The 20400-nt window shown below is 40.1% G+C and overlaps 1 protein-coding gene across 9 annotated transcripts in view; it reads right to left on the bottom strand.

Annotated features, from left to right (window-relative positions):
* Window positions 1-20400, bottom strand: part of Lmbr1 (limb development membrane protein 1) — a 156152-nt gene that overhangs the window by 52616 nt on the left and 83136 nt on the right. For 7 of the 9 annotated variants that reach the window (XM_052172947.1, XM_052172951.1, XM_052172950.1 and 4 more), the window contains 4 exons: window positions 14243-14369; window positions 13565-13633; window positions 12724-12788; window positions 4632-4704 (listed from right to left, as the gene is read on the bottom strand). In XM_052172947.1, coding sequence (XP_052028907.1) covers window positions 4632-4704; window positions 12724-12788; window positions 13565-13633; window positions 14243-14369 — 334 coding nt within the window. The remainder of the gene's footprint in view (window positions 1-4631; window positions 4705-12723; window positions 12789-13564; window positions 13634-14242; window positions 14370-20400) is intronic. The other 2 variants (XM_052172948.1, XM_052172952.1) reach the window with 2 other exon arrangements.

Below are 20400 nucleotides of genomic sequence, written 5' to 3'. Positions count from 1 at the left end.
GAAGGAGGACTGAAGTGGGAGTACTTTGGTTCCTCTGAGAAAAGGAACAAAATACCCACAGGAACAATAATGGAGACAAAGTGTGGAGCAGTGACTGAAGGAAAGGCCACCCAGAGACGCCCTACCTGGGGATTCATCCTATAAACAGTCACCAAACCCCAATACTATTATGGACGACAAGAAGTGCATACCCAAAGGAGCCTGAAATGGTTGTCTCCGAAGGGGCCCTGCCAGAGCCTTACACATACAGAGGCAGATGCTACCAGCCAAGTCCCCAGTGGAGGAGTTGGAGGATAGACTGGAGTTGCTGAAGGGGTTTACAGCGCCATGGGAAGAACAATGTCAGACACCCAGACACCCCAGGACTCCCAGGGACTAAACCATCAGTCAAGGGGTACACATGGTTCCAGCCCAAAATGTGGCAGAGGAATGCCTTGTTGGGCATCAGTGGTAGGAGTGGTCCTTGGTCCAGTGAAGGCTCAACAGAAGCCCCCAACAAAGGGAAATTGAGGTGGGGGAGGTAGGAGTAGGTCGGTGGAGGGGCATATACTTGCTGGCAGGGGGTGGGAGGAGGAGTTGGGGGTTTTCAGGGAAGGGAGAAACAAGGAAAGGTTTTAGCATTTAAAATGTAAATGAAGGTTATATTCAATTTTAAAAAAGTGTGTGCTAAAGGCTGAGCTACATCACAACCTGAAAAAGTTTTCTTTTTCAGTCAATAACACAATCTCAGGGTTCACAGTGTGACCAAATATCCTACAACTCAACTAAGTAATGCTGAGAGTGGAAGAAATAATCTTCCCCAGAGAAGAGCATGCTAACTGATTATCCAACACTAAGTGATGCGCCCTGAAAATATACATATAACTAACATTATACAGACTGAGTAGGTTGTATTTATGAATATATGTATATACACACATGTACATAACAGCGATTAATGGAAAAACGGTCATGAATTTGAAAGAGAGCAGGAAGGTATAAGAGAGGGTTTGAAGTAAGGAAAGAGGAAAAGGAGCATAAAGTCAAAAAAACAAAAGAAATAATTTTAAAAGAAAAGTCATCTAAAGACTTTAAAGTAAACGTAAGGAATGGTCACATATTACTAGGAAGAGCAAGCAGGATAATCGGGAGAAAGCAAAAAAATAGGACAAGCAGGCAAGGCTTGGGCTTCACTGGCTACAGCACAGGCCTGGAACACGGGCAAGAACCTGAGAAAGCACTCAGGCAGGCTCCATTTCTAATTCACCAGTCATATGGCTTAAGCGAAAAAGTTTGGTTCTAAGACTGCACATAGCAGGGTGAAGGCCACTGAGGGAGTGGCATGCTGAGACTCGAAAAACTGTGGAAAATGAAGGATGACAAGAAAGGTGAAACAGCAGAGTTAGCTAGGAGTATGGATGCCTAAGAGTGAGATGTTCAGGCATCAGATCACTGTAGGGAGCAAGGCCAAGATATTACAGACAGGTAGAACAGAAGGCCAAGACATTTCCCCAAGTTGGAAAGGCTGTAACAAGTGTAGAAAAACCACAGATCAGAAAGAGCCGTCAGAAGAGAGAGTTCTAGGGAATGAGGAGCTACTATGACAGGAGAAGCTGGAATAGCCTGGTAGCAGGAATCGCAGCTCCACAAGAGATCCAAGTGCTGGACAAGAGTGAGCAGGACCCCAGGAAAAAGGGTAGGATGTAGAAAGACTTCAACTGTGCTGTACAACGTACCACCTTCCCCTAGAGTAAAGCTAAGCTGTGAGAAGATGGTCACCACACAAAGGTGCTGGGGACACAATAGCACTGGCACTGGAGAGAGCAGAAAGGGGAGACTGAGGGTGCAGGAGTCACAAGTGGATTGATTTTCAGATATAAGCAGCACATGGAAAGTTACAGAAGCTATGGAACATGAAAACCCAGTCAGAAATAAGACACTTAGAAACACAGAGTCAGGAGTCCAAACACTGGACTCATCTGTTGTCACCTGTCACAGAGAATGAGGGCTAAGCACACCCTTTGCTGTGAGCCTCCAGGCAGCATTCTAAGGAGGCTGTGGGAGGAACAGGAGGAGTAGAGTTCTGCCAGGATCATCGCATGGGTCAGATCTCTGTGTAGAACTCTGTGGCTCCCTCCTACTCTCTTATGCGTTTGGACACTAAGCCTGTTTCATTCATATTCATTCTCATTCATTCTCTCTCTCTCTCTCTCTCTCTCTCTCTCTCTCTCTCTCTCTCTCTCTCTCTCTCTCTCTCTCTCTCTCTCTCTCTCTCTCTCTCTCTTCTCCATCAGTTAACTAATGTATCATCTTGGGATAGTCTTAATTCATCTGCACCACATCTAATGCAAAACCAGGGCTGAGCTTTAGAAAGTGGACAGGCTGAGGACAGGATGGCTTCCTCAGGACACTGACCCTGTACCCAAGCACAGCTTCGCTATTTCATTAGCAGGGCTTATGAAAGAGAAGAAAGCCACTCAACAGTTTATATGGCAGCATATTCAAGTACCAGAGAACACTGAAGAAGCCATAGTAGCCATTCCATGTTTCAGTTACACTAATACATTTAAAAAGACGTGGGAATCCCATGGCAGGACAGAGTGCTAGCTGCAGCATGCCATGCTACCTTCAAGTGAGACAAGTGCTAGCCCCACAGCAACGTCCTTCTTACCACCAGCCAATTATGGGGTCTCTCTAGAACACTGTAAGGATGCACTGAGGAAAACACATATTCCAAAGCTGCTGTACTAACACCCACAGCCCCCACACTAATGCACCATGAGCAATGACACCATCGATCCCACACGGCAGCAGCATGAGCATAGTTTCAGAGTCTGATGCTCTTGCTGCTCTTCTCAGAGCAAGGGTAGAACATACTTTTGCTTTATAACTTAAAATATAAAAGAACTGCAACAACAAAATGCACTGAACATTGTATGATATTTAATAAAATCCATAAGGGTTAGGCTTACCTTACTAAAGGCCTGCTTCTACTTTTTTCCTAAAACTAGCAAATCATTGGGGTGGGAGAGATGGCTCAGTGGTTAAAAGCGCTACTTGCTCTTCTAGAGGACCCAGGTTTGATTCTTAGCACCCAAATACTGGCTCACAGCATCTCCAGTTCCAAGGGATCACATGCCTTCTTCTGTCATCTGCGGGCACTGTATACACAGGCTGCACAGGCACACATGTATGCAAAACACCCATATGTAAGATAAATATTTTTTTTAAGTTTAAAACAGCAAATCATAAAATGTTCTTTGATTTTTGCTTCTTCCACTCCATGGATGTTAACCAATAAGCTACGGAAGCTTACAATTGTTAATAAAGTCAAATGTCAACTTGGGCCTAGAATCATTTATATAATAAATAATTCAGCCTATTAGTTTCCATCTGAAATAGTCCACAGTGACCAATCATGGCAACACTCTATTAAAGATTTTCCCTAAAATAATTTGAAAGGCAACTTGCAACTAGAACAGGTCCAATCACCATTGGAATATCCCAAGGCTGATAAAAATCACCTGAGCCAAAAGTGTTCCTGAGGATCTAAGGAAGACTACTCTTACCTTCAACTCTCGAAAACAAGCAGGCCCCAGTCAGTGGGGCAGCATGCAGACCTTTTAACTGAGTATGTCCAAGGAGCTATTGGGGAAGTCTGCTGGGGAACTAGCCCTTTGGCCCTCACAGGCTCCCTGTGTCAGGAAGGTCCTTTGTCACTTATAAGCCTCAGAGAGAGTTATATTTCCATTTTTCAATTGTTCAACCATATAACTGGTCACAAGACAGACCTCAACAAATATAAGAAGATCGAACTAATCCCATGCCTCCTATCAGATCACTATAGAGTAAAAGTGGTCTTCAATAGCAACAAAAAGAACAGAAAACCCACATACACGTGGAAACTGAACAATATTCTACTCAATGATACCTTGGTCAAGGAAGAAATAAAGAAAGAAATTAAAGACTTTTTAGAACACAATGAAAATGAAAACACAACATACCCAAATCTATGGGACACAATGAAAGCAGTGCTAAGAGGAAAACTCATAGCCCTGAGTGCCTCCAAAAAGAAAATGGAGGGAGCATACATTACCAGCTTAATGACACACCTGAAAGCCCTGAAACAAAAAGAAGCTATTTCACCCAGGAGGAGTAGAAGGCAGGAAATCATCAAACTCAGGGCCGAAATCAATCAAGTAGAAACAAAGAGAACCATACAAAAAAATCAACAAAACCAGGAGCTGGTTCTTTGAGAAAATCAACAAGATAGATAAACCCTTAGCCAGACTGACCAAAGGGCACAGAGAAAGTATCCAAATTAACAAACTTAGAAATGAAAAGGGAGATATAACAACTGAGGAAATCAAAAAAATCATCAGATCCTACTACAAGAGACTGTACTCAACACAACTGGAGAATCTGGAGGAAATCTGACAATTTCCTTGACAGATACCAAATACCAAAATTAAATCAGGACCAACTAGACCATCTAAACAGTCCCATAATGCCTAAAGAAATAGAAGGAGTCATAGAAAGTCTTCCAACCAAAAAAAGCACAGGACCAGATGGTTTCAGTGCAGAATCCTATCAGACCTTCAAAGAAGAATTAAACAAGTTTTCTACACACTCTAACTATGTAACACACATACCATGTAGTCTTCTCTGGAGTGCTTCTTCTTCTAGGGTAATCATATAAATTTGTTCATCCAGGTCTTCAAGAATCTAAATTGAAAAATAAACTACTCAATAATGCAGTGTGACACACTCACATTTATGACACCTCAGGCTCTGCAACCTATCATTTTTAGGACAATGTGTTGTAATGACTCAAATAACTAAGACCTTAAAATTAAAATTGAATTCATGAAAATTTTATCATATTTCATATACTTTATTTTTAATACATTTATGTTTTTCCATTTTAGTATTAATCACATACTTCACAACTTGATATAACATGCATCTAAATAGGGATTACACTTTGTAGCTTTCTCAGGGACTACAGGGGCATGAATTTTAAACAGAGAGACACACACCGCAAATATATCCTTATGCAAGCTATTATTTTAGAGCTAAATAAAAGAGATCATCTAGTGTATTTGTCTCCCTTGTAGTTTTTTACCTAATTTCTAGATCAAAAATCTGTAAGGTGGAGGCTAGAGAGAAGGCTCAGTGGTTATGAGGATTGGCTGCTCTTTCAGAGGGCCTGGGTTGGATTCTCATCAGGCACAAAACAACTCTCAATTATATGTAGACTAGCTTCATCTACATGGCAAATTCCAGACTAGCTAGAATACACACTGGGACCCTGTCCTAAAATTAAAACAAAAAAAAACAATAAAAATAAAACAAAACAAAAACCCCATAAACTGTATCAGAGATAGACAAGACATCCTATTTTGTTTTGTTTTGTTTTGCTTTTAAACTAGATAGAGTAAGTACTTCCATGAGTACTGGGACTCAAGTCATAAAATCCATTAAAGACAAAGCCCTAGAGAAGTAGTATGTTTATAAACACTCAACTGTAGGGGGAGCAGTACTCATCAAGCAGCAACTAATGGGATTAATATCTTCACTGTCTCAAAAGTGGTAAAACCTAAAACTTCTATTCAGCTCTGGCCTTGTTTACCTACTGTCCTATGAAAATACTCTTTTCTTCCTGGCTCTGAAGGAAGTGTGAAAGCTGACAGCAGTTCATTCGTTCTCTCTCTCTCTCTCTCTCTCTCTCTCTCGTCCAGCAAAACAATAAAAGGGCAGAGTTGCTAGAGAAAAGTAACGATGGTATAACTGCTTCTGTGCACCTGGCCACCTGACAAGGTGCTCTAAACTTATGTAAGCTCCATCTGAAAACATTAATAAAACAATCCACTGCTCTCCAATCCTTTCACAAGGTTCTATGGTCTCTCCAGCCTGACACTAAGCTAACAAATAGACGTGCCACCAGATCACACTGGGAATAATAAAACAACAAAAACAAAATAAATAAGAAAAAGTAGCCGGGCGGTGGTGGAACACGCCTGTAAGCCCAGCACTCTGGAGGCAGAGGCAGGCAGAGGCAGGCAGATTTCTGAGTTCGAGGCCAGCCTAGTCTACAGAGTGAGTTCCAGGACAGCCAGGGCTATGCAGAGAAACCTTGTCTTGAGAAACCCAAATCCAAAAAAATGAAAAAAAAAAAGGAAGAAGAAAAGAAGAAGAAGAAGAAGGAGGAGGAGGAGGAGGAGGAGGAGGAGGAGGAGGAGGAGGAGGAGGAGGAGGAGGAAGGAGGAGGAGGAGGAGGAGGAGGAGGAGGAGGAAGAAGAAGAAGAAGAAGGAGGAGGAGGAGGAGGAGGAGGAGGAGGAGGAGGAGGAGGAGGAGGAAGAAGAAGAAGAAGAAGGAGGAGGAAGAAGAAGAAGAAGAAGAAGGAAGAAGAAGGAAGAAGGAGGAAGAAGAAGGAAGAAGAAGGAAGAAGGAGGAAGAAGAAGGAAGAAGAAGGAAGAAGAAGGAAGAAGAAGGAAGAAGAAGAAGAAGGAGGAAGAAGAAGGAAGAAGGAGGAAGAAGAAGGAAGAAGAAGGAAGAAGGAAGAAGAAGGAAGAAGAAGGAAGAAGAAGGAAGAAGAAGGAAGAAGAAGGAAGAAGAAGGAAGAAGAAGGAAGAAGAAGGAAGAAGAAGGAAGAAGAAGGAAGAAGAAGGAAAAAGAAGGAAGAAGAAGGAAGAAGGCATGATCTACGATGAGGTCAACTGGATAACCAATGGAAAGTAGCCCAAGACTGTTACTCTTTAGAGTGGGGATAAGAACTCTCTGCTATTTCCTATAACTTTCCACTGCTTGAATTTAAATTGATCATGTTCCCTGTCCTAAGGCCTAACACTTAAGGGTTTTCCTTTTAGAGATTAATAAATGATTGAAAATGCTAACCATAGCTGAATGGTAACAGGAGACCCCAGAGGTGTGTGTCATGTACCTCGGAGTACTCCAGTATCTTCACCACTTCCTAGCTAAGAAGCAAAACCTTCATGGAGAAACTACAAGTGCCTTCAGGGTCTTGGCTCATTCCTATTGTGGTCTAACAGGAGCTTAGACATAGGCACCCATGGAGACAGCAACCAAAATAAGAATTCCACACTAACTTTGAGATTAAAATAAATGTCAAAACTGTCTGACTTCTGGTAAATAAAATGCTACCAGAGGTCAGAAGGAAAATGTACTTCCAAATGAGGAGAGGAAAAACTCACCCAACATTTCTAATGGCAATACCACATCTGATTGACAACCAAAACTACAAGAAATGAACAGGCACTTCAGGCAGAGAAAGCCATGTGCAAATACAGAGGTAGAGAAGAGGTGAGCTCATGTGGAGGAAATCGCTAGTCTGGAACTTATAAAGGATGAGAAGACAGTGGCCTGGAGCCTGGGTTCTGGGTTCAAACTTACATTTACTTGGCTCTGTGACCAGCTACTCGGCCTCCCTGAACCGAAGCCAATTTATGTACCTAGAAAATCAGACTACCATCACCTAACACATGGCTTGTCTCAAGATGAAATGAAACTGAGTGTCACATACAGCACTTAGAACCAGCATGAGGCAGATGAATAATTATTCAGTTACTAGACACTGTCACTGGATGTTAGGAAAAAGAGTAAAGACAACTAAAGATGTGGAAGTGTTGTTACTAAGGCTGCATGGGGACAGGTGACTCAGAAGCACTTTGCTTTATAACTGAGGAGGTGGAGCTGGCAGTGCTAAGTCAACAGCACTTAGCAAACTATAAGTGGCTTCTTTATCTTCTCACTACCATCTGTAGACAGGTGTAGATGACAGAGAAGGTCCAGAGCACAGGGCAGAGCAGTAACAAAATCTTAGGCCAAGAATGGGAATTGAAAACTTGTCTACAGAAAGAAGAGAGAGAGAGAGAGAGAGAGAGAGAGAGAGAGAGAGAGAGAGAGAGAGAGAGAGAGAGAAAGAGAAATAGAGAGAGAGAGAAATAGAGAGAGAGAGAAATAGAGAGAGAGAGAGAGAGAGAGAGAAATAGAGAGAGAGAGAGAGAGAGAGAGAGAAGTAGGAAAAACTAAATAAATTCATTATCACAAAACCTCTTTTAGAGGGAATTGAATGAGGGAATATAACTTTCAAATCAAACAAGAGTTTACGGAAAGATCATCTACCGTAATATTGCCTCAGTATGTTCCCATAATGAAATCACCACAACGGGAGGACAGACACACAGCCAAAATGGCTCAGCAGGTATCTCTAGTCAGGTACAAGCCACTAACACCAGTAACTGTGAAGAAGGCACACAATGGCAACCACAGTGGTGTCTGAATGTCCCTCCAGGAGCCTGTTGGGGGCTGCAGTAAGTGAGCAGCCAACAGACAGACAGACCCCTGTGGGCAGCAGCAAGGCAGCTTCAAACTGTTGTGACAGTTTAGGAAGGAGCAAAGGGAAGCCGGGCGGTGGTGGCGCATGCCTGTAATCACAGCACTTGGGAGGCAGAGGCGGATTTCTGAGTTCGAGGTCAGCCTGGTCTACAGAGTGAGTTCCAGGACAGCCAGGGCTACAAAGGGAAATCCCTGTCTCGAAAAACCAAAAAAAATAAAAAAAAAAAAAAAGGAAGGAACAGAAGGGGGTGGGGGGCCACTGGGAAACCCTGAACATGTAGATAGCTGAGACTGAGTTTACAGGTAATAAGGAGGATTCAGGGAAGCAGCTTAAATGACAGATTTTCTAGGGGTAGCTAAGAAGTTATTATCTGTAAAATAGTTCAAAGACCAAGGTATAGATATTACTACCCTCTAAAAAGATCATTTTAAAACAAATATAAAACATTTCTGAGAGGTAAAATATAATTCAAATACAATATACATATTTTCAAAAACTGGTCTAATAATCAAAGCATAGCTATGGGCAATTTTGGTTTTGTCTGTTTTATGTGTGTTTAGAGAACCTGGTTGATTTGTTTTAGCTGTAGACAGCTCTCACTCTATGTCTCAAATAGCCCTGAACTCACAATTCCCAAGCCTCTCCCTATTGTAGACTCAGAAGCGTCCACACCCTGGCTAGTGTGTGACCAACATGAAAACAGACACCATTACAGCTTGATGTAGGGCGCTGAACACAGATATGTACAAATGCCTGAAAAGCTGCCTTGAGGTTTTCTTTTTTTTTTATTTGATATATTTTTTATTTACATTTCAAATGATTTCCCCTTTTCTAGCCCCCCACTCCCCGAAAGTCCCGCAAGCCCCCTTCTCTCCCCTGTCCTCCCACCCACCCCTTCCCCCTTCCCCGTTCTGGTTTTGCCGAATACTGCTTCACTGAGTCTTTCCAGAACAAGGGGCCACTCCTCCGTTCTTCTTGTACCTCATTTGATGTGTGGACTATGTCTTGGGTATTCCAGTTTTCTAGGTTAATATCCACTTATTAGTGAGTGCATACCATGATTCACCTTTTGAGTCTGGGTTACCTCACTTAGTATGATGTTCTCTAGCTCCATCCATTTGCCTAAGAATTTCATGAATTCACTGTTTCTAATGGCTGAATAGTACTCCATTGTGTAGATATACCACATTTTTTGCATCCACTCTTCTGTTGAGGGATACCTGGGTTCTTTCCAGCATCTGGCAATTATAAATAGGGCTGCTATGAACATAGTAGAGCATGTATCCTTATTACATGGTGGGGAATACTCTGGGTATATGCCCAGGAATGGTATAGCAGGATCTTCTGGAAGTGAGGTGCCCAGTTTTCTGAGGAACTGCCAGACTGATTTCCAGAGTGGTTGTACCAATTTGCAACCCCACCAGCAGTGGAAGAGTGTTCCTCTTTCTCCACACCCTCTCCAACATCTGCTGTCTCCTGAATTTTTAATCTTAGCCATTCTGACTGGTGTAAGGTGAAATCTCAGGGTTGTTTTGATTTGCATTTCCCTAATGACTAATGAAGTTGAGCATTTTTTAAGATGTTTCTCTGCCATCCGAAGTTCTTCAGGTGAGAATTCTTTGTTTAACTCTGTACCCCCATTTTTTAATAGGGTTGTTTGGTTTTCTGGAGTCTAACTTCTTGAGTTCTTTATATATATTGGATATTAGCCCTCAAAGAAGACCTCAAAAAATGGGAAAACCTCCCAGGCTCATGGATCGGTAGAATCAATATAGTTAAAATGGCCATTTTGCCAAAAGCAATATACAGATTCAATGCAATACCCATCAAAATCCCAACTCAATTCTTCACAGAGTTAGAAAGAGCAATTATCAAATTTATCTGGAATAACAAAAAACCCAGGATAGCTAAAACTATTCTCAGCAACAAAAGAAAGTCTGGGGGAATCAGTATCCCTGACCTCAAGCAATACTACAGAACAATAGTGTTAAAAACTGCATGGTATTGGTACAGTGACAGGCAGGAGGATCAATGGAACAGGATTGAAGATCCAGAAATGAACCCACACACCTATGGCCACTTGATCCTCGACAAAGAGGCTGAAAACATCCAATGGAAAAAAGATAGCCTTTTCAACAAATGGTGCTGGTTCAACTGGAGGTCAGCATGCAGAAGAATGCGAATTGATCCATCCTTGTCTCCTTGTACTAAGCTCAAATCCAAATAGATCAAGGACCGCCACATAAAGCCAGACACTCTGAAGCTAATAGAAAAGAAACTGGGGAAGACCCTTGAGGACATCGGTACAGGGAGAAAGTTTCTGAACAGAACACCAATAGCGTATGCTCTAAGATCAAGAATTGACAAATGGGACCTCATAAAATTACAAAGTTTCTGTAAGGCAAAGGACACCATCAAGAGGACAAATCGGCAACCAACAAATTGGAAAAAGATCTTCACCAATCCTACATCAGATAGAGGGCTAATATCCAATATATATAAAGAACTCAAGAAGTTAGACTCCAGAAAACCAAACAATTAAAAAAAAATGGGGTACAGAGTTAAACAAAGAATTGTCACCTGAAGAACTTCTGATGGCAGAGAAGCATCTTAAGAAATCAGAGACTTTTTAGAATTTAATAAAAATGAAAGCACAACATACCCAAATCTTTGGGACACAATGAAAGCAGTGCTAAGAGGAAAACTCATAGCCCTGAGTGCCTCCAAAAAGAAAATGGAGAGAGCATATACTAGCAGCTTAATGACACACCTGAAAGCCCTCGAACAAAAAGAAGCTATTTCACCCAGGAGGAGTAGAAGACAGGAAATCATCAAACTCAGGGCTGAAATCAATCAAGTGGAAACAAAGAGAACCATACAAAGAATCAACGAGTCCAGGAGCTGGTTCTTTGAGAAAATCAACAAGATAGATAAACCCTTAGCCAGACTGACCAAAGGGCACAGAGAAAGTATCCAAATTAACAAACTTAGAAATGAAAAGGGAGATATAACAATGGAAACTGAGGAAATCCAAAAAAATCATCAGATCCTACTACAAGAGCCTGTACTCAACACAACTGGAGAATCTGGATGAAATGGACAATTTCCTTGACAGATACCAAATACCAAAATTAAATCAGGACCAAATAGATCATCTAAATAGTCCCATAACGCCTAAAGAAATAGAAGGAGTCATAGAAAGTCTTCCAACCAAAAAAAGCACAGGACCAGATGGTTTCAGTGCAGAATTCTATCAGTCCTTCAAAGAAGAGTTAACACCAATACTCTTCAAACTATTCCACAAAATAGAAACAGAAGGAACACTACCCAATTCCTTCTACGAAGCCACAATTATACTGATACCAAAACCACACAAAGATCCAACAAAGAAAGAGAACTTCAGACCAATTTCCCTTATGAACATCGATGCAAAAATACTCAATAAAATTCTTGCCAACCGAATCCAAGAACACATCAAAACGATCATCCACCATGATCAAGTAGGCTTTATCCCAGGAATGCAGGGTTGGTTCAATATACGGAAATCCATCAATGCAATCCACTACATAAACAAACTCAAAGAAAAAAACCACATGGTCATTTTATTGGATGCTGAAAAAGCATTTGACAAAATTCAGCATCCTTTCATGCTTAAAGTCTTGGAAAAAACAGGAATTCAAGGCCCATACCTAAACATTGTTAAAGCAATATACAGCAAACCGGTAGCCAGCATCAAACTAAATGGAGAGAAACTTGAAGCAATCCCTCTAAAATCAGGGACTAGACAGGGCTGCCCCCTTTCTCCGTATCTTTTCAATATTGTACTTGAAGTACTAGCTCGGGCAATTCGACAACATAAGGAGGTCAAAGGGATACAAATTGGAAAGGAAGAAGTCAAACTATCATTACTTGCAGATGACATGATAGTCTACCTAAGTGACTCAAAAAACTCCACTAGAGAGCTCCTACAGCTGATAAACAACTTCAGCAAAGTGGCAGGTTATAAAATCAACTCAAGCAAGTCAGTGGCCTTCCTATACTCAAAGGATAAGCAGGCTGAGAAAGAAATTAGGGAGATGACCCCCTTCACAATAGCCACAAACAATATAAAGTATCTTGGGGTGACTCTTATCAAACATGTGAAAGATCTGTATGACAAGAACTTCAAGACTTTCAGATTTTCTATATAAACTTTTCTTAAGAGCATGTGCTTAGTACTTTAAAAAGGAAAAACAGACTTTCTTTCTAAGGTTTAAAAACTTGATTTAAAAAAATTAAAAAATATGAGTGATAAAACAACAAAAATACTGTCCTCATCTTTTTAAAATATTTTTATATAATCACAAATATAAGCATAAGTATTTAGCAAACACAAAGTACTTACCGCTGGCTTCACCAGCAACTGACCCATCACTGTGAACATACGGGACAAGCCAACTGGAGTACACACTGTGGAAAGGAGGTGACTGGTGAGAAAGAGATCCTCGGCATACAGAGACAGGCAAAGCAGCATAAGGAGCACCTTAGGTGCACTCTCGTCCTGAGCTTAGCTTTCTCCACTCTGTCAGGAGGCCCAGTGGAGAGCTCAGGCAGTGTGAGGGGCAGGCATGTCACAGGGAATGTGAGAACAGAGGCTAGAATGGTCAAGATCCCAGAGGACGAACACTCCCTGTTTAAAACAAACTAAATAGACCATTTCACCTGCAAGGACTGAGAGCCAAAAAAGAGCATCTAAGAATAACATCTACAGGCACAAGGCCTTTGAACTATTTACAACTTAAACTCCCTGAGATAGAGTATGGTGTCTTCAGTAAAACCAAACAGATTTTGAAATAAAGACTACAAATTCATCAAATAGAATTGTATTCTTGCCATTTAAAATAATCCAGTGTTATATTTGGACTAGAAGTAGATGTAAAAAATGTGTACTTGTTGGGGGAACAGGGAGAGGGGGACATGGGATACTGTTAAGAGTTCTGTGGTACATATGTGTATATGTATATGCATGTGTGTCTTCAACCCAATGCAAAAGGCTTTCCTTAGTGAACAAAGTACCCAGTTATTTCATGGTTCTGCTTATTAAAATCTATCTAGAACAATACAAAAAAAGGGCCAACTCAAAAAGGCGGCCCCTGTCAATAAGGAGTTCATCAGGAAACTGGCCCAATTCCAAGGGTCCAGGACGAGCTCACTGTCCGGTCAGGGTCACACTGGAGAATACTCACAGAGAAGCAGCAGGCACCCCAGCAGTGAAATGCAAGAATACAAATAGGGCAGGTAGAATTCCCAGAGATCTGTGAAAATATCAGGCATTTTAGTAAGTCAAAGTAAGGCACATGAAAACAGTCTGTCTTATCTTAATAAGTAGTAATATGTGATAAATATTGTAATTGCCTATTTAAGTGTAGTAAGCAGTATAATTTCTAAATTATAGAATAAAAAGATCTAAAGTAAGAAAATAGTAAATAACCCTTTTGAGAAATCTATTTCAAGGGGAGAAAATGCTCCATGAAATTTTAAGAACAAAAAAACAATTAATCAAAAATATATTTAAAAAACTACTTAGTATTTTGAACAAATGAATAATATTCACTGTTTGTTTAAGTATCTCTAAAGACATCTAAATTCTGTAAGTTAACAAAAAGTTAATCACACAAAGAATTATTTTAAAGTTTTTAAAACATGCTGGGCATGGTGGCTCACACCTTTAATCCCAGCACTCCAGAGGCAAAGGCAGGCTGATCTCCTTTGAGTTTGAGGCCACCCTGGTCTACAAAGCAAGTTACAGGACAGCCAAAGCTGTTACACCGAGAAATCTTGTCTCAAACTAAACAAAACAGATATAACTGCATCCCAAAGCTAGATGCCCATCATAGGAACTAGCTAAAAGAATAATCAGGTACCATATAAAGACTCCGTACTGGCAGCATCACTGTCAATCAGGGTGGAAGCCACCCAAACCATCCCAAAAATCAGCAACGCAAGAAGCAGCAGCATGACCAGAGTTTCCAAAATGCGGGCTCGGATTCCCTTAAAACACAACAGCAATAGCATTTTAATACTTTATATCAGTTCATGAACAACCAGGCTTCTATTTGAAAGCATAAAATTGTTTATTGGGAAGGGAGAAAATATATATCCATGCTTAACACGTTTACATTATGCTTTTATATAAATCTATGTTGATTTGGAAAAATCACTAAATATGGTTTATGTTTAGAGTGACTTTCCAAAATTATATTTTAAAAAAAATATTAAACTTGATATAAAGCACAAAACAAAAAATCAATCATTCCAGTATTTTTCAGAAACATTTTTAACTATTAATTTCTTAGTAATTACCAGAAGTCTACATTTGTGGATTTCAATCTGTGGTTCTAATCAAGCTGTTACAGGCTATTTGACACTGAGGACACTGAACTAGGTCTATGGCCAGAGCAGGTAGGGCACCAAGCAGCCTCTGGAGCCCTCTAGTGGCCAACTAGAGGACAGCTTGCAGGACAGCAGCTCTAAGAACTCCAAGGAGAGCATCCCTTTTTCATATAAAATGAGAATTCTACCAGTTATGAGGCTTTAATACAGAAAAATCATGAATATTTTTTAAATAAAACAGATTCTGACCTCTACAAGACTAAAGAACCAGCCTTGTCAGTTTAAGATCTGTTAGGCAAAGACAGTTTGTTTCTATATGTAAGTTCAAAGATTTACATCCCTGATTTATGCGTCTGACTTCTAACAAGAAACTTATAAGTGTGCCTGTTTTATCAGGATTCTGGAATTTGTGCATCTCATACTGAGAATGGTTTAAAGATCTAAGTTACAAAGACCCACACAAAACGTAAGTTAGCTGATCTTAGCTAAAACCTGAGCTGAAGGCACAGGGAAAACTGACATCACATCTCCAAAATCCTGAACACAGGACACAGAGAAGAAATGCCCCAGCCCAGCGTGCTCATATCAGAGTCAAGAGGCTTCTCCTACCTATCCTTAGACAGTGTCACCATCCTCTGCAGACTTTAACACCTGGTCACGTGTGTCAGCTCACCTAGCGTCATAGCAAGGAGGCTACTGAAGCAAAAGGACTTAGGCTCCTATCTTAACACATGCGCTCTAATAAATCAACTATTTCAAGAAAAGAGAAATTGAAAGACAAGGTGAGCATGGTTGCCCATGACTACAATCCCAGCACTCAGAAGTCTGAAGCAGGAATGGTCAGATTCCCGAAAAAACATAGCTGAAAACCAAAATGGAATACATGGCAAGTTCAAGGCCATCCTGAGTTACATAGTGAGATTCTGTATCAAGATTATTGATTTTGGGTTTCTGTCTGCACCCAGAGCTGATCCTGTGCCACAGTGCTCCATACCCAAAAATGCCTGGAGAGAGGTGGCCTCCCGGGAGTGTGGACAAGCCTGTGAGCACAGAAGGGACAAGCCATAGTCAGAGACAGCAAGACCAGCGAACACCAAAAATAATCAGATAGTGAAAGGCAAGGGCAAGAACATAAGCAACAGAAAGCAAGGATATTTGGCATCATCAGAACACAGTTCTCCCACCACAGCGAGCGCTGGATACCCCCAACAAACGGGAAAAGCAAAACAACCCTGGAGATAGAAAACTAAGGAAAGAGATCAGGAGCCATAGATGTAAGCATCACCAACAGAATACAAGAGATACAAGAGAGAGTCTTCTCAGGTGCAGAAGACACCATAGAAAACATTGACACAACAGTCAAAGAAAATGCAAAACACAAAAAGCTCCTAACCCAAAACATCCAGGAAATTCAGGACACAAAGAGAAGACCAAAGCTAAGGATAATAGGTATAGAAGAGAATGAAGATTCCCAAATTAAAGGGCCAGGAAATATCTTCAAGAAAATTATAGAAGAAACTGTCTGTAACCTAAAGAAAAAGATGCCCCTGAACATACAAGAAGCCTACAGAAATCCAAATAGAATGGACCAGAAAAGAAATTCCTCCTGTCACATAACAATCAAAACACCAGGCTGGAGAGATGGCTCAGTAGTTAAGAGCACCGACCGCGTAGATATACCATATTTTTTGCATCCACTCTTCTGTTGAGGGATACCTGGGTTCTTTCCAGCTTCTGGCAACAATGGAGTACTATTCAACCATTAGAAACAATGAATTCATGAAATTCTTAGGCAAATGGATGGAGCTAGAGAACATCATACTAAGTGAGGTAACCCAGACTCAAAAGGTGAATCATGGTATGCACTCACTAATAAGTGGATACTAACCTAGAAAACTGGAATACCCAAAACATAATCCACACATCAAATGAGGTACAAGAAGAACGGAGGAGTGGCCCCTTGTTCTGGAAAGACTCAGTGAAGCAGTATTCTGCAAAACCAGAACGGGGAAGTGGGAAGGGGTGGGTAGGAGGACAGGGGGAGAGAAGGGGGCTTATGGGACTTTTGGGGAGTGGGGGGCTAGAAAAGGGGAAATCATTTGAAATGTAAATAAAAATATATCAAATAAAAAAAATTGAAAAAAACAAAACAAATACAAGGGCAGCATGAAGGGCGATGCCAGAAATCTTCAGAGTAGTAACTACTGAAAACTTGAGAGGTATTTCTCCTGTTGCATAATACAGCCTTCAAGCTTGGTGGACTCTACTCTGAAATGGATAGTAAAATAAATTTCTTAAATTGAAAAAAAAAAAAAAAAAAGAGCACCGACTGCTCTTCCAGAGGTCCTGAGTTCAATACACAGCAACCACGTGGTGGTTCACAGCCATCTGCAATGTGATCTGATGCCCTCTTCTGGTGTGTTTGAAGACAGCTACAGTCTACTCTTATAAGATAAACTCTCAATTACCACAGATGGAGAAACGAAGATATTCCATGACAAAATTTATACAATACCTCTACATAAATCCGGCACTAAAAAGGATAATAAATGGAAAATGCCAACACAAAGAGGGAAACTACACCCTAGAAATAGCAAGAAAGTAATCTTCTTACAACAAGCCCAAAAGAAGATAGCCACACAAACATAAAATAACTTAAAAAAAAAAAATAGGAAACAGCAATCACTATTCCTTAATATCTCGTAACACCAGTGGACTCGATTCCCCAATTAAAAGAAATAGACTAACAGACTGGATATGTAAAGAGGACCAAGCATTTTGTTGCATAGAGGAAACACACCTTAATGTCAGAAACAGACACTACCTCAGAGTAAAGGGCTGGAAAACAATTTTCCTAGCACATGGTCCCAAGAAAGAAACTAGAGTAACCATTCTAAAATGGAATAAAATCAACTTCCAACCAAGAGTTATCAAAAGAGATAAAAAAAAAAAAGGACACTTTATACTCATCAAAGGAAAAATATATCAAGAAGAACTCTCTCAATTCTGAACATCTATGCTCCAAATGCAAGGGCACCCACATTCGTAAAAGAAACTTTACTAAAGCTCAAAGTACATATTGCACCTCACACAATAATAGTGGGAGACTTCAACACCCCACTCTCATCAAAGGACAGATCATGGAAACACAAAACAGAGACACAGTGAAACTAACAGTAGTTATGGACCAAATGGATTCAACTGATAGCTATAGAACAATTCATACTAAATCAAAAGACTATACCTTCTTCTCAGCACCTCATGGTACCTTCTCCAAAACTGATCATATAATCAGTCACAAAACACACCTCAACATATATAAGAAGATTGAAATAATCCCATACGTTCTCTCAGATCAATACATATTAAGACTGGTCTTCAATAGCAACAAAACAACAGAAAGCCCACAAACACGTGGAAGCTGAACAATGCTCTATTCAATGATAACTTGGTCAAGGAAGAAGTGAAGAAAGAAATTAAACTTATGGGACACAATGAAAGCAGTGCTAAAAGGAAAACTCATAGCTCTGAGTGCCTCCAAAAAGAAACTGGAGAGAGCACACCTGAAAGTTCTAGACAAAAAGAAGCTAATACACCCAAGAAGAGTAGACAGCAGGAAATAATCAACCTCAAGGCTGAAATCAACCAAGTAGAAACAAAAAGAACCATACAAAGAATCAATAAAACCAGGAGCTGGTGCTTTGATAAAATCAACAAACAGAAGATACATAAGACCCTTAGCCAGACTAACCAGAGGGCACAGAGACAGTATCCAAAATCAGAAATGAAAACAGAGACATAACAACAGACACTGAGGAAATTAAAAAAATCATCAGATCCTACTACAAAAGCCTATACTCAACACAACTAGAAAATCTGGATGAAATGGGCAATTTTCTAGACAGATACCAACCACCAAAGTTTAATCAGGATCAGATAGACTGTCTAAACAGTCCCATAACCCCTAATAGGAGTCATTGAAAGTCTCAAAAAAAAATAAAAAAAAAAATAAAAAAAAAAAAGAGTACCAGACCAGATGGTTTTAGCGCAGAATTCTATCAGACCTTCAAAGAAGACCCAACACCGATACAATTAAAACTATTCCTCAAAATGGAAACAGAAGGAAAACTACCCAACTCGTTCTATGAAGCCATAATTATGCTGATACCAAAACCACACAAAGATCCAACAAAGAAAAGAGAACTTTAGACCAATTTTCCTTATGAATATCGATGCAAAGACACTCAATAAAATTCTTGTCAACCAAACCCAAGAGAACATCAAAATGATCATTCACCACGAGCAAGTAGGATTCATCATAGGGATGCAGGGATGGTTCAATAAATGGAAATCTCTCAATGTAATCCACTACATATACAAACTCAAAGAAAAAAAACACATGATCATTTCATTAGATGCTGAAAAAGCATATAACAAAATTCAGCATCCTTTCATGTTAAAAGTCATGAAAAAATCAGGAATTCAAGGCCCATACCTAAACATAGTAAAAGCAATATACAGTAAACCAGTAGCCAACATCAAACTAAATGGAGAGAAACATGAAGCAATCCCACTAAAATCAGGGACTAGACAAAGCTGCTTTCTCTCCCTATCTACTCAATATAGTACTTGAAGTTCTAGCTAGAGCAATCAGACAACAAAAGGAAGTCAAAGGGATACAAATTGGAAAGGAAGAAGTCAAAATATCACTATTTGCAGATGATATGATAGTATACTTAAGTGAACCCAAACTCTACCAGAGAACTTCTACAGCTGATAAACAACTTCGACAATGTGGTCAGATATAAAATTAACTCAAACAAATCAGTAGCCTTCCTACACTCAAAGGATAAACAAGCTGTGAAGAAAATTAGGGAAACAAAACCCTTCACAATAGTCACAAATAATATGCAGTATCTTGGTGTGACTCTAACCAAACAAGTGAAAGATCTGTATGACAAGAACTTCAAGTCTCTGAAGAAAGAAGGCTTCAGAAGACAGAAAGATATCCTATGCTCATGGATTGGCAGGATTAATATGGCAAAAATGGCCATCTTGCCAAAAGCAATATACAGATACAATGCAATCCCTATCAAAATTCCCACTCAATTCTTCAGAAAGAGTAATTTCCAAAACACCCATGATAACTAAAACTATTCCCAACAATAAAAGAACTTTTGGGGAATCAGTATCCCGGACCTCAAGCAGTACTACAGAGAAATAGCGTTAAAAACCGCATGGTATTTTTACAGTGACAGACAGGTACATCAATGGAATAGAATTGAAGATCCAGAAATGAACTCATACCGCTATGGTCACTTGATATTTGACAAAGGAGCTCAAAACCACCCAGTGGGAAAAAGATAGCCTTTTCAAAAATGGTGCTAGTTCAAGTAGAGGTCAGCATGCAGAAGAATGCAAATCGATCCACTCTTATCTCCTTGTATAAAGCTCAAGTCTAAGTAGATCAAGGACCTCCACATAAAACCAGACATACTGAAACTAATAGAAAGAAAGTGGGGAAGATCCTCAAGAACATTGGCACAGAGGAAAATTTCCTGAATAGAACACCAATAGCTTCTGCTCTAAGATCAAGAATTGACAAATGTGACCTCATAAAATTACAAAGTTTCTGCAACGCAATGGACACTGTCAATAGGACAAAACAGCAACCAACTAATTGGGAAAG

The sequence above is a fragment of the Apodemus sylvaticus genome, chromosome 2 (assembly GCF_947179515.1).
Source record: "Apodemus sylvaticus chromosome 2, mApoSyl1.1, whole genome shotgun sequence".
NCBI lineage: Eukaryota > Metazoa > Chordata > Mammalia > Rodentia > Muridae > Apodemus > Apodemus sylvaticus.
Note: the sequence above shows the minus strand (reverse complement) of the source record. Positions and strands in the feature narration are given on the sequence as shown.